Below are 13,896 nucleotides of genomic sequence, written 5' to 3' on the forward strand. Positions count from 1 at the left end.
TTAGGTCCATTGATTTTAGTGGGGCTACTCTGAGTAAAACTTAGTTAACTACTACCCAGTAAGTTTCTGCGGAGAAGCTGACTTTGCCTCTCTTCCTTGCAGTTGCTGCTTCTCCATCTCATGGCCCTGGAATGAATCTCTCTCACTCTGCATCTTCACTCAGTCTGCAACAAGCTTTCTCCGAGCTCAAGCATGCTCAAACGACGGAAGGACCAAGCACAGCCCCCCCAGTTTTTAACCAGGCTTTGCCACCTTTTCCATGCCTAAGTTCAAGCATGAATGGGGGGCTGCCACCAACATCGGTGCCTGCTCCTTCTGCCTCAGTTCCTTCTACCACCAGTGTTTCTTTACCAGCAACCCAGTCAACAGAAAAAGTGACAGCAGGGCTTCCGTTGGGTGAAGAATTGCCAGGCTCCAGCTCTCCACCACCAGGGTTGCAGTCACAGTCAATTGGCGGAGTGCCTTCCAGTGCCAGTGCACCTTCTTCTTTGTCCACAACTGCATCCCAGGCGGCTTCTGCTGTTGGGGAAATTGTTCCTAGTGTTAGCACCCCTGCTTCTTTAACATTGCCACAAGCTGGAATGACAAGGCCTAGCATTACAATATCGGGAGTTGTGGCACCATCTGCGACATCTCAACAGGTTGGTGCTGGCAGTGCTGCCCCGGCCGTTTCTCAAACATCAGTCCCTGTGTCTTCGGCACAGAGCATGGTTTCGCAGTCTTCGCAGTTGAACACCAGCGGCTCTGTACCCAGCCTAGCTGAAATGGTGGTAGTTAGTGTGCTGCAGCCAAGGACAAAAACCGAACAGTCACCGGAAAAACCACAGCAAGTCAGCAGAGGTGGACTGCCCGTGCCTGTTTCTGTACCTATATCTTCTGCAGTAGCACCAAGCATATCTAGCTCCATCTCACAGCCACTACCCATCCCACCCACAGTTACCTCATCTAGCTTAGGTGCGGCAGCAGGTGCCGTCTCTACCCCAGTATTACCTGGCATTCTGCCATTGGCACAACCAGTAACAAATGTCCCTGCAGTCCAGCAGACTTTAATACATAGTCAGCCTCAACCAGCTCCATTAGCCAATCAACCTCATACTCATTGCCTGGAAGGGGATGTTGACAGTCAACCCAAAGCACCCGGCATAGATGACATAAAGACTTTGGAAGAAAAACTCCGGTCCCTTTTCAGTGAGCATGGTGGTGTTGGAGCAGCTCACCCATCAGTATCCCTGGAGACCTCACTGGTGGTGGAGACTACAGTTATGTCTGGCTTGCCAACCACTGCTGTTGCGCCCACAAAACCTGCAGCACCTGTTGCAAGTACCAGTATACCACCAGCCAGTTTGATTCTTGGTCCAACAGGCTTACCTCTTGCGACTCCAGTAGCCACACCTGGGCAAGCAGGCACTCCAGTCAGTTGTGTTACTACTACAACATGCAGTACGGCATCAGCAACAGCCAAATCAGGGACACCTCCTTCAAAGCCACCTCTTAGCAGGGCACCGGTAAGGAATCCAGTGTCCTTATGAATGCTTTTAAAAATATCCTAAGCTAGGAGTCTTCTAAGACTGTCCTGGAACATTTATCTATTCCTTCCATGGTCAGTTCTGTGCATTTAGTACTTTAATTCAGCTGTTCTTTCCCCCATTTGCTTGCATACCTCTTAAGTATTGGTGCTTGCCATGACTTCTGTATGACCTCATTGTGTACAAAACAAGGAAGAAATAATGTATCACTAGCACCATGGGCTGTTTTCATTTCAATTCACATTCTGGGTGTCCAATAGCCATGGCAACTTCTTCAAATGCAAGGCAAATGTCTGACCAACATTGAGACAATTGTTGCAGTTTGCTGCCGAGCATCAATTTATTAAGATGTAACAAGAAGCTGTGTGGAGTGTGCATGTTCACACATTGTTAGCTGTTCTTGGATGGGCACATGAGGCCTGTTTTGTGACATGTACATTCAGTAAATAGAGAAGATGTTCTCTATTGTGCCAAAGTATGCAGTAGGTTTTTTAGTCTGATGGCACACTTGCCATATTAACTGTAGTCCTATGATAAACACGGGCTGTGCCATCAATATACATTCTACAGGGGAAACTACAGTGGGGAAAGAGATGGCTAAAAGATTATGGTGTTCACAGAAATTTATATCAGATTGTGTAGAGTCAATTGTTTCCTAAAACTTCCCAGTGTCAAAATAGATAGCACTGACTTTCAGTTCATTCATGTTGCCAAAAAGTACTGTACACAGTGATTATTCCAGACTGAAATTTGTACAGCTATGTATTTTAAAGAGGGAGTTGAGAGAGTGTTCAGAGATCCCACACCTTACCTTTTAAACTTTCATTTCTATTATTACATACGGAAGTCGCTGGAATGTTCTGTCTAACTTTGCTATGAGACTGATGTGCTTCATTCTACTGCCTCTTATCTAACAACTTTTTGGTAACTTAGCTAAGTTTTTCCTGCATTTTGCATGTTCAACCTTCTTTTAATAAAACACCCAGTAGACTGCTAGTTTTTATGAATTCAGCTAAACCCAAACATGCACCATCAGTCCATTTGTTAGCTCCTTTTTACACTTTTGGTTGATCAGCCTTGCAAATAATTACAGTAACCGTAATCGACAAATACTTACTTTAGCTAGCCAGACCTTCTGAATGTACTTGTGCATCAAAGGATGGCTTGGGACATGCCATATTGCAAACTACTTGCATGGGAAGAGAGGTTATTCTCAGTATAGCATGGTGTGTAAACAATAATACACATTCAGTAGTTTCTATCAAAATGGCTATAAGAGATGTTTCTAAGCATGAATGCCATAAGATTGTAATGTTGGCACTGTGGATTTCTGTAATGTTTGCTGTGCCTAACCAGGTCTCATAAATCAGTATTTGAGATAACAGCGTTATCTTAAGAATTGTTTGGAGAAGACTGCTAAAAGTATTTTCCTCCACTTGGGGCTATATCACATATGACACTATTTTATGCAGGGACCACAATTACTCTGCTGTAAAACTAGGTACAGTATTATGTGTTACAAAACAAAACAAAACTGCCACATAAGTTTACAAGCTTCTGTGTAGAGTAGTTTTCATACAGGAAGGTAACATGAAAAAAAAGGTCCATGTATGAAGTGAGTATAAAGGCAACTCTAGCATTGACCTTTGAGAGCCTTTACCTGGTCTGGGTGGTATTCAGCTAAGTTTTACTCAGAGTAGACTTGTTGACATTAGTTGCTCCCTTAGTCACGTTCATTCATTTTAATGGCTCTATGATTCTGTGAAAACTTAGCTGTGTATTGCCTTGTTTAAACTGCCCTTAAATACGGGGGTTGGTTGTGTTCCTTCTAATAGCTTCCACTGCACTTTGTGTTTACAGTCAAATAACCCAGATCCCACTATCAATCCAGTAGCAGGTAGGAGGGTAGGAAATCTGTACCAGGTGTTAGGGAGAGACAAGCAGTTGCCAGGAAGTGAGCAGAGAAGGGGCAACACTATGGAAATGGGAAGTCAGAAAAAGGAGGCAAAGCGTCCAAGTGCTGGACCATGTTTTAGAGTATCCCCATCTTCAGGGACAATATGCTATTTGTGGTAGTTGAGTCAAAGCACATTGTCTCAAAATTTGTTTCTATTTTGTTAATGGTACTCCTTCAGCATTAAAGCTTCTACAGGGAATTTTCTTTTTTCTATATGATGTTACGATCTTTTTCTTCTGTGACTGAACTTGAATTTTACCATCTATTCATAGGGACCACTGGTAGGTTCTGAACTTCCAGCTGGCACTCCAGCCAGTGAGCAGCTGCCACCCTTTCCAGGACCTACACTAACTCAGGTGCTATATCTGCTTCTCCCCCCCCCCCTTTCAAAGAGCATGGTTACATTAAACTCTATTGCATGTTGTTTCTTTCCACACTTTTTTTCACCGAGTAACCTTTTCTTTTATAAAAATTGAAATGGTTTCTTCATTTGATGCTCCTTTTTTCCTTTGAGGATTCCCATGCCCTAATGTGCAGGCCCCACAAAATAAAAGCTGCTGAACTTCATGAGCACTAGTTTAAAGCTAATTGTACTTTCTTGTGGTCAGCATTTGCTTCCTCCTAAATTAGTTCAGATGTTTGGCATATAACTAGCTTTGTTAGACACCGTTGACGTCAATACTTTTTTATATCCACTGCTTGGTGGCCTTGAGTTACTAGAATTGCCAGTTTTTGAGAAACCACAAAGGGTATAAGGACCATCTCAAGGTGCAGAGATGAACCTGTGACTCCAACTTATATGTGTGTAAGGCTTTTCAGAGAACGCAATAAAACATTAATTTTAGCTATATGCAAGGGGGAATTCAAAGTCTTTATTAGTTAGCCAAGGGCCATTCACTGCATAAAAATAAATCAAGCTTCTGACAAATATGAAAAAGTGCATTAAATATACAGTTCACTGTGAGATGAAATGTGTAACTTTTGTCACCATCACACATTCTAAACCAGGCATCCCCAAACTCGGCCCTCCAGCTGTTTTGGGATTACAACTCCCATCATCCCTATTTAACAGGACCAGTGGTCAGGGATGATGGGAACTGTAGACCCAAAACATCTGGAGGGGTGAGTTTGGGGGTGCCTGTTCTAAACTAACATTGGTCGCCTCATCAGTCAATGCTGCTATGATATTTTCATGGCTGGATATGTAAACAAACTAACTCCTGAGTAAATTATAGCAATTAAAGGTATATTTTCATACTTTTACTTAGGCCTCTCTGTTTTCATACTATTCCTTTAAAACACAATGCTAACCATGCTTAAGATGCTGTAGGAAATGTAAGGTGAGGCACACTTTGGGTAAATGTTGTTTCTCGTTTCTACAATGGCCAGTAATGGGTTTCGTACCTATCTGGAGAGCAGTTTCTAGGCTTTGTCCTACACACATCATGGAAAGAAACATCTCAACAATATTAGTCTGATATTATGTTGCATTCCATGCCTAATAGCAGATATTCTATTTCCATCATAAGTTAATTGGGGTATGGAATCATCAATACAGAGTCATGTATGATTAGAGCCAGATTCTTACATTTTAGTACTTTGGGGAAACAAAATGAATTCATGGAGATGTTCCCCAAGGTCTGAAACAGATGGATGAAGTGTAAAGTATGAAAATTAATGAATGCACATGAGCTGGTTCCTTTGATTCCTAGATTATTGGGTAGATAAAACAACTGTGTTTGCCCATGAAGGCTAAGGACTGGTTTATATGGAGGTTTATATTGAGGTGCCAATACATGGGTTGAACAGATTTGACTGTAGTTGACTTTTGCATTGGTCATATAATAACATCATGTAGCTTGCATCTACTGAGCAATAAGGAGTGATTCTTTTGGAAACTTTGTAAATGACAGTGCGTTAAATATCGGATGGGTAGAAAAATGTAGCCCAGAGTATTATGGGAATCTGACATCTCAACAGTCAACTGACTGACTCAAGGATGTTTGTATTATGGGTAGAATTCAACTAAGCTATACTCAGAGTAGACCAATTGAAATTAATGAACATGACTAATTTAGGTCCATTAATTTCAATGTTCTACTCTGAGTAAAGCATAATTGAATACCATACAATGTGCCCATTTATCTCTCCTCTTATTTCCTGCCATATAGCTGTTGCAAACTGGAAATAACTGTTCTGTAAAAGTTCAGTGCACCTCAACTCTGGGTATATATCATGTAAGCAGCAGTCCATTCTCAGTTCACTTTATACACCTAAAGTAGGCTGTTTATCCCAATAAAATATGTAGTCTCCAAGGTGCCCACACAGGATTATTCTGAAGGAGGCTTTGTGTCTGTGTCTTAAGTGGCTGTGGGCTGTGGAAAATACACAAACACAGAGTTCTGGACTCTTCACTAGGTTTCTTTAAAAACATGAAATTGATTAGCTTCAGAGAAGCTTGACTGCTGCATTGTATGTTGTCGTAAATGACATTATGGTGAAGTAAAGTCACATTCATGAATGTTCTATTATTAAAAGATGATAATATTGTGGTCTTCTGCTTCATCATTGAATTTCTGATGTCACTTCAGAATTCTGTTGTAGAATTCAAAATAATTTAGATGTTACATGTATAGCCAGGTTTAAAGGGGCAACAACTAACTGTTCCTACTTCCTGCAGTCCCAGCAACCTCTGGAAGACTTGGATGCCCAGTTAAGAAGAGCCTTGAGTCCAGAAACTGTTCCAACAACATCAGCTCCTGCCGGTGTAAGTTTTGCTAGTGACCAAAATGTTCAACATGCCCATCAGCTTCTGCACTACTTCTGTGTGATGGAAGCCCAGGGCAGAAGGGACATGTTTACCAAGGGCTTACAACTTGCAAGATTCATTTCCAGGGGCTGGAGGAGTGAGCAGGAAGCAGTTGGTTTAATTTGGCCCACCGCAAGCTCTGGAGTACGAGTATATATGCGGCTAATGAGGGAAGCAGGATTCTTTGCTTAGAGATTGGGAGAGGCAGTCGTCTCTTGCAGCTATGATGAGTGGAGGCTCCAGGGACAAAATAGATTATTGGCTTACCGTAGAACAAAGGTGTCATTGGCTTATTGCCTGTTTCCATACTGTTTGTTTTTGATTATTGTGTTCTTTTTTTAAATGGAAAAGCAGGAGTGGTCAATGTGGTACCCTCCAGATATTGTTGGCTACAACTTGCATCAACCCCAGCTGTTAGCCATGCTGGCTGGGTCTGGTGAGAGTTGCCCTCCAGATGTTGCTCAAATCAATCATGTTTACTACCCCTTCAGTATAAAATAGGCACCACATACCTTATTTTAGACTCCATTTATACATGTAGAGGTCTATGTATTCCTCCCTGTATGTGCAGGCCCTACATCATGCTATGCTCCTCATAATTACATTCTCCATTCTCTACTCCTTAGATATATAAATATATTTCTTAGCTTTAAAAGTAATGAATGTTTTCTGAGATAGCTTGTATGAGCTCAATAAGTTAAACTGGAAGGTTCTTTGTGGATTTTCTTTTCGGATCTGGTGCCACAACTTTTCTCCCTGACATCTAGTTTTCTGTGTTGAAGTTTTTTGCATGTGGAATAGTATTCAATCATGTGAACCACCACCTGCAGCCCACACACAACTTTATCATCTCAGTGAGAACTAGCATTTTCTCCAACTGTGAAAATAGGCAATGGAGTTGTATGGAAAACAATTTGTGTAATATGAAGTATAAGGCCGGTACAGTGGAACCTTGGTTCTCAAACTCAATCCATTCCGGGAGTGCGTTTGACTTCCGAAACTGTTCGAAAACCAAAGCACAGCTTCCAATTGGCTGCAGGAGCTTCCTGCACTCAAGCAGAAGCTGCGTCGGACGTTCAGCTTCTGAAAAAACATTTGAAAACAGGAACACTTACTTCTGGGTTGTCAGCGTTTGGGAGCCAAAATGTATGAGTACCAAGGTGTTCGAGAACCAAGGTAAGACTGTATTAGCAACAGCAAAGCTGTTTTTTCAGGATTTCCCCTCCCCAACTTTAAGATGCTGTGGTGTGTGCAGAACCGTTTGAAACAGGATGGCCTTGCTTATGCTAATACTGGTTTTGGGAAGGCTGCTTAGGGAGAGGCCTTGACTTGCTACAGTGGATACTCGTCAGTACTTTGCTTTGATATCTAAAGCTTAGGAGAATTGATGTGATCCTGTGAATAACTATGGGCAAATTAGTGCCCTTAATTTTTTGAAATGAAAAGGAAATTAAGAGTATTCTGGTGAACTTTATTTTGTTTGTTTGTGTTTTTCATAGCCTCTGCCATCGGTGGCTTCTACAACGGTTACTGGAATGGCATCTGCACCAGAACAGCCTACAAATACTGGTAAGAACCAGCATCTGAAGAAGTGTGCATGCACACGAAAGCTCATACCAATGACAAACTTAGTTGGTCTCTAGGGTGGTACTGGAAGGATGTTTTTTTCTTGGTAAGAACCTGTTGAAATGAACAATGTCTGAGCAAGAACACTTACTGTCTGCTGTTTGGTATACTAAAGGTTTGTTCATGAATCCTGTGCAAAAGGATTATAATCTCAAAAGTATTGGCTTTGGAACTCTACCTCAAAACAAATGAATAATAATAATAAAAATAAAAACCATGTGATTATGTGGATAGTTTGACACGGGATGAAAGTATGATTGGTCTTAAGCAGTGACTAAAATGATCTGTAGGGTTCATTCTTTTCCCAGTAGCTTTTATGGGTAGCACATTCCCTTTTGCTCTTTAACAATGATTTGATTGTACTGTGGTCACTCAGGCATTGTAAATATTCAGGCTGTGCACCAGATTTGGCTGAAGCCTGAACTGAATTGGGCCAGTTAGGGAGGAGGGGAATTCCAAGTTGGGTAGAGGCAGTGCCAGATTGAGCCAGGTTGGGCTGCCTGGAACAATCTGGGGCTGTTAGGGAGTGGGACATTGGTTGGGATGCAAGAGAGGCAGGCAGTCTGTTTCTCCAGCAAATTCCCCACAGGGAATGTGCTGGGGAAGCTGACCCCTGAAGGATTGAATTCTCTGGTAAGCATCTAAAACAGTATTCATTTTGCAAGTCTCTCCTGCTGTTGTAATTTTACCTGGTTTCCTCCAGCACAGCATCAGCTCCTTCAGCTGAAACCGAACAGGGATTTGCGTTGCCATACAAGGCCCTAGGGACACAGGTGGTGCTGTGGGTTAAATCACAGAGCCTAAGGCTTGCCGATCCTCGGTGGTTCGAATCCCCGCCATGGGGTGAGCTCCCATTGCTTGGTCCCAGCTCCTGTCAACCTAGCAGTTCGAAAGCACATCAAAGTGCAAGTAGATAAATAGGTACCGCCACAGCGGGAAGGTAAACAGCATTTCCGTGCGCTGCAGTGGGTCTGGCTTCTGCTGCCTCCATCCACACTATCTCATTGCTCCCATCATCACCCTCAACAAGTTCCCTTCTTGCCTATAAGCAAATTCCCCTTCTCTCCCTTTAAACAAGCACCAAGCACACCCCTTTTCTCTGCAGCAGAACCCATGGATGCTGCTGGGTCTTGGGAGTTCAGGCTTCTCCCACCTGTGCCATTCCTTGCTACCACCCAGCTGCCCCTTGAGGTGAAGTGAGCGCTCTGTCTCTCCATCCATGAATAGGAGATTTCAGTCCCGCTGACTTTCGGGCTCTGCTCTGCCAGTGTGCTCCCTGTGCGAAAAGGTCTGGTGAAGCAGCTCATAGCAGAATTAAATCCTCCTGCTCTGGGGTGAGGTAGGAGATGCAGAGTCTGCTCCTTTCCTCTCCACTCCACAGTTGATTTGGGGCTAGATCTGGGCCTGGTGTTTCCCACATTAGCCCAGACTTTTTTTTTGGGGTGGTGGTGGCATGCACAGCCTTAGGAAATAGGTCATTGCTTTCCCATTGCAACTTTAGTTTAAAGTTATTTTCTCTTGTAAGATTTGCTTGCTCTTCTCTTCCAATAGGGCCTAATGAGTTAATATATTAGTAATTCCTTTAGGTTTCTCTTGGGTAAAAAGGTAAAGGGACCCCTGACCATTAGGTCCAGTCGTGACCGACTCTGGGGTTGCGGCGCTCATCTCGCGTTATTGGCCGAGGGAGCCGGCGTACAACTTCCAGGTCATGTGGTGAGCATGACAAAGCTGCTTCTGGCAAACCAGAGCAGCACATGGAAACGCCGTTTACCTTCCCGCTGTAGCGGTACCTATTTATCTACTTGCACTTTGACGTGCTTTCAGACTGCTAGGTTGGCAGGAGCTGGGACCGAGCAATGGGAGCTCACCCTGTCGTGGGGATTCGAACCGCTGACCTTCTGATCGGCAAGCCCTAGGCTCTGTGGTTTAACCCACAGCGCTACCTGCATCCCTACTTTCTCTTGGGTAGACAAGCAAAATTTCTGCAAGTAGATTCCTGTCATCCTGTTGTCAAAGCCAATATGAAAATAATCTGGTTTTGTTCGAATGAAGTACTACATGCCTTTTTGTAGAAGGTGAATACTGCATGTTCCCAAAACAAAGCCCCCACCTACCCCTGGTTAACTAGAAAAAAGTAAGATGACTTAACTGAAACTGTTAAAGCAGTTTTGTAGGAGCTTCCTTTGGTCTAATTAGAGGAACACATTTTTGATTGACTTTTCTCAAGAGAATTTTGTTCACAAACACAGTGGGCAAAAATTTGAATTGCAAATCCTCTTCCCACTTTTCCCCATTTCAGATTCTCAGGATGCAGGAAGCTGTTCCACAACTGCCACCTCAGGAGTTGCAGTTCTTAAGATGGGTCGTTTTCAGGTATTTTACAGCATTTTGTTGTGTCTACCCTAGCTGTGTGACTTTTATGGTTCTTATTTTATAGACAGGGAGCTGAGACTGGGACAATATTGTACAACTGTTATGGCTGCTCTGGCCCCTGAGTATCTCAACAACACTTTTGCCCTTTAAGCATTACTAGCGTTCTTCAAAAGATGCCCATCTTGTCTCATTAGCCGTTTTCTGTTTTTGTTTTGTAGCTATGGTATTTGGTGTCAACACAAGTTTTTATCAGAAAGTGATCTAATGCAGTGGTTGGCTCCTTTTGGAGGGAGAACTGTTTAAAATTGTTCTGACTTTTTATGTGAAGCCTTGGCACAAACAACCCTTAGTTCCTGTGCCTTACTGTAACTGTAACTAAGCCTATACATGTGAAACAGATCCACATATTTTTCAGTTTACCCCTGCTTCCACTTTCTTTTCCTTTTTGTTCTGTGTCCCCTGCGTCAAATTTCAGACTATAAGCTGCTCAAGGCAGAAACCTATCCTCTTACACTTTGTAAAGTGCCACTCTGTAAAGGGGCTCTGGCTATAATACTGTATGTCTCTATTGTCTCTAGGTGTCAGTAGCTGTGGATGAGCAGAAAGAGAGTGGAAGTAAGCCCAGGCACTTTGATACAAGCAGCTCAGATTCCTCATCTTTGTCTAGCAGCAGCAGCCCTGAGAGTACTCTGGTGAAGCCAACCTCCAGTGAGATAGCTGAGGCCATTGCTGTTACTTCTGCGGATGTGGTGGATGGAGTTTTTTCACACACTTCCACCTCTCATTTGCAGCCAACCAAGGTTGGGCGTTTCCAGGTGACGACAACAGCAACAGACCAAGTGGGCCGGTTTTCTGTGTCTAAAACTCAAGATGAGGTGACCTGTGTGGAGAGAGAGGTCCCTGCAATAGTCCCTCTGCCTGCAAGCTCTGAGCATATTTCTTCTCCTGTCACAACTCCTAAACCTGGGCTTATAGGGAGAAGGCATTCTCTGCACCTGAATGGGCCATCGTCTGAGCTGGAAGCTGCCTTCCTGAGTGGTGCAGCTAAGGAGCGAGATGATGGCTCAAGGAGTCCAGATTCTCTCCATCCACCTGGGTCAAAGATCAGTCTTCCAGTTCAGAGCCTGAGCAACTCATTCAACTCTTCCTACATGAGCAGTGATAATGAGTCAGACATAGAAGATGAAGACTTGAAGTGCGAGCTGCGTCAATTGCGAGAGAAGTAAGCCCCCCCCCCGACTTTTCAAATAGGACATAATGAGTAGAAGCATTACTTGATTGAAAGTTTTATCTTGTGTAGTGGGACTAAAAACAGTTATCTGCAGTCAACACTTGCAGGGAATTTGTATAGTGAGGTCTACAATATTCGTCCCTTTTTTTAGCGAAATGAGTGCTTCCTTGCAATTAACATCTCCTTATTAACGGATAGGCAGCTGAGGATGAGAGTTCACAGCAGAAGCAAGATTTGAACTGGAGATGTCTGGGACACTATTCAGTCTTAGGTGCTAAAAATGCATGAGTGGACTAGACAGTCTAGCTCTTTAGTGTTTTATGAGTGGACTAAATTTAGTACAGAGCTCCCATGCTTCTGGCTTTCTTGCTTTAGCTAATTGCAAATTACATGTCACATGTCTGTTTACATTCCAGCACTAATTGTTGGAGTCTTGTGAGAGGAAATTGAGATACGCTGTTTCCGCTCTATATAACTTTTGCTTTTGCAGCTGTCTCTCCGAGGAAGACAGACAGAGAGGAGCCATGTTTTCTTTTTTCGGTTACGTTTGATTTAATTTGCAATAAATTAGGCTTAGATGTTACTCCTCAAGGCTGAGCTTCTGTTTTGAACTCTGCTTGTCATGTGCTCATGTCCCTGGATATGGACCACATCAGCGTGACGGGAGACCGGAGTGGTGAATCCCGGGTGACGCTGTGTTGGGGGGAGGCACGAGGCCTTGGCGTTCATAAAAGAATTAGAGAAACAGTTCCAAAACTGCCTGGAAAGAACCTCTGGGCTTCCAGGATACTTTGGGCAGTTGAGCCAAGAGAGAAAAATGGATCTGAAGCCAGGGGTGGGGATCTTGTGACCTTCCAGATGTTCTTGTACTCCAGTTCCTATCATCCCTGTCAACTGGCCATGCTGACTTGGGCTGATGAGCTTAGTGTATTATCTATTTATTTCTTTTTTAAAAAAAAACCAGACTCAGGGTAGGTTGCAGTGATTAAAACATAATGAAGCACAAGGGAAATAAATCAACACAATTAAATAAAGTATCAACCATCTGTCCATATATTAATATATAGGCCAAACCTTAAAGTTCTTGAAACACGTGCTTCTCCCACTTTCCTAGCGTGCCCTGAACTGCCCTGCACTGTTTCATGCTGTTTGGAGCACTCCTCTGAGAGGGTGGTAATCCACTGTCATACTGTGTGCAGCCCTAGTTATATAGGATACTGCCTAGATAAATAACTTCTAATCTGGGTTCACATCTTGTCCATCCATTATTGGGATGATATAGTGGTATGAAAAGTGACACATATTTCCTTTCCTATTCATTTAGGCACCTTAAAGAGATCCAAGAGCTTCAAAGTCGTCAAAAGATGGAGATTGAACTGCTTTACACAAAACTGGGCAAGGTACCCCCAGCAGTAATCATCCCTCCTGCCGCTCCTCTGTCAGGCAGGCGAAGAAGACCCACTAAAGGAAAAGGCAGCAGATCCAGCCGCAGCAGCTCCCAGGGTAACAAGAGCCCTCAAATTTTGGGTAAGACACTTTAGAAATGGCCATGGGTTGGGTAAGTTGGCTTTGTGTAGTGTCTTGTGACTTTTTGTTTAATATGGGCTGCTTAATAGGGGCTCGACTGGCTACTCTGAAATCTCCTACTGCAAATTCTCCTTCCAACTGCCACTGATCTTTATCCCACTTCCTCCAAGAAGCTCAGAGTAGTGCGCATGATCGCTGCCTCTCTCTTCCTTTTGTAATGTAGATTAAGCTGAAAGCAGGCGTCTGGCTTTCTGTTTCATAGTGAGCTTTATGTCTCACTGGCAACTTGAACCAGGGGTGGGGATATTTTTGTGCTTGGCTGACCAAATCCTTATTCCCCCACACCTGGTGAGCCAAATTTGACAGGTGTGCGGGGTGCCTACCTCTCAATCACCTGACATCATTATGATGCCATGTGACATTGCACTTTGAAACCCTTCAAAGCACACTGCAGGGCTGCAGGGAAGTGTTTTGCAAACAGTCTTTAAACCTGGGAAAACTGGAGGTTTAAGTAGCAGCTTGAGGCTCTTTGTAAAAGGGCTTTCCAACAGCCCTGCACTGTGCTTTGAAGCAGCATGCAGCAGGATTGAAGTCTCCACTCCTCAGCAGATGAGTGGAGACTTCCAGTTCTGCTCTCTGCAAGGTTCTCAGCAAGATTTAACTCCCCTCTCCATCAGCTGATGACCAGAAAGTTAAATTCTTCTGCAGTTCCCTGTGGAGAACTGGTTTGCGCAGCTAAAACCGAAGGCAACCCCATGCCCCCAACAATCATCTGGTGCCTCCCTGCCCATCAGTGTGGCAACTGCTGGTTGGCAGGTGGGTGTGATTTTGAAGAAATAGCCTGGCT

At 43.5% G+C, this 13,896-nt stretch overlaps 1 protein-coding gene across 24 annotated transcripts in view; it reads left to right on the forward strand.

The window, feature by feature from the left end:
* Positions 1 to 13,896, forward strand: part of WNK1 (WNK lysine deficient protein kinase 1) — a 117,708-nt gene that overhangs the window by 92,305 nt on the left and 11,507 nt on the right. For 20 of the 24 annotated variants that reach the window (XM_088652339.1, XM_088652340.1, XM_088652344.1 and 17 more), the window contains 7 exons: positions 103 to 1,505; positions 3,756 to 3,839; positions 6,164 to 6,250; positions 7,792 to 7,861; positions 10,218 to 10,291; positions 10,870 to 11,513; positions 12,847 to 13,049. In XM_088652339.1, coding sequence (XP_088508465.1) covers positions 103 to 1,505; positions 3,756 to 3,839; positions 6,164 to 6,250; positions 7,792 to 7,861; positions 10,218 to 10,291; positions 10,870 to 11,513; positions 12,847 to 13,049 — 2,565 coding nt within the window. The remainder of the gene's footprint in view (positions 1 to 102; positions 1,506 to 3,755; positions 3,840 to 6,163; positions 6,251 to 7,791; positions 7,862 to 10,217; positions 10,292 to 10,869; positions 11,514 to 12,846; positions 13,050 to 13,896) is intronic. The other 4 variants (XM_088652343.1, XM_088652346.1, XM_088652349.1 and 1 more) reach the window with 1 other exon arrangement.

This window comes from Zootoca vivipara, chromosome 9 (assembly GCF_965207765.1).
Source record: "Zootoca vivipara chromosome 9, rZooViv2.hap1.1, whole genome shotgun sequence".
NCBI classification, from domain to species: domain Eukaryota; kingdom Metazoa; phylum Chordata; class Lepidosauria; order Squamata; family Lacertidae; genus Zootoca; species Zootoca vivipara.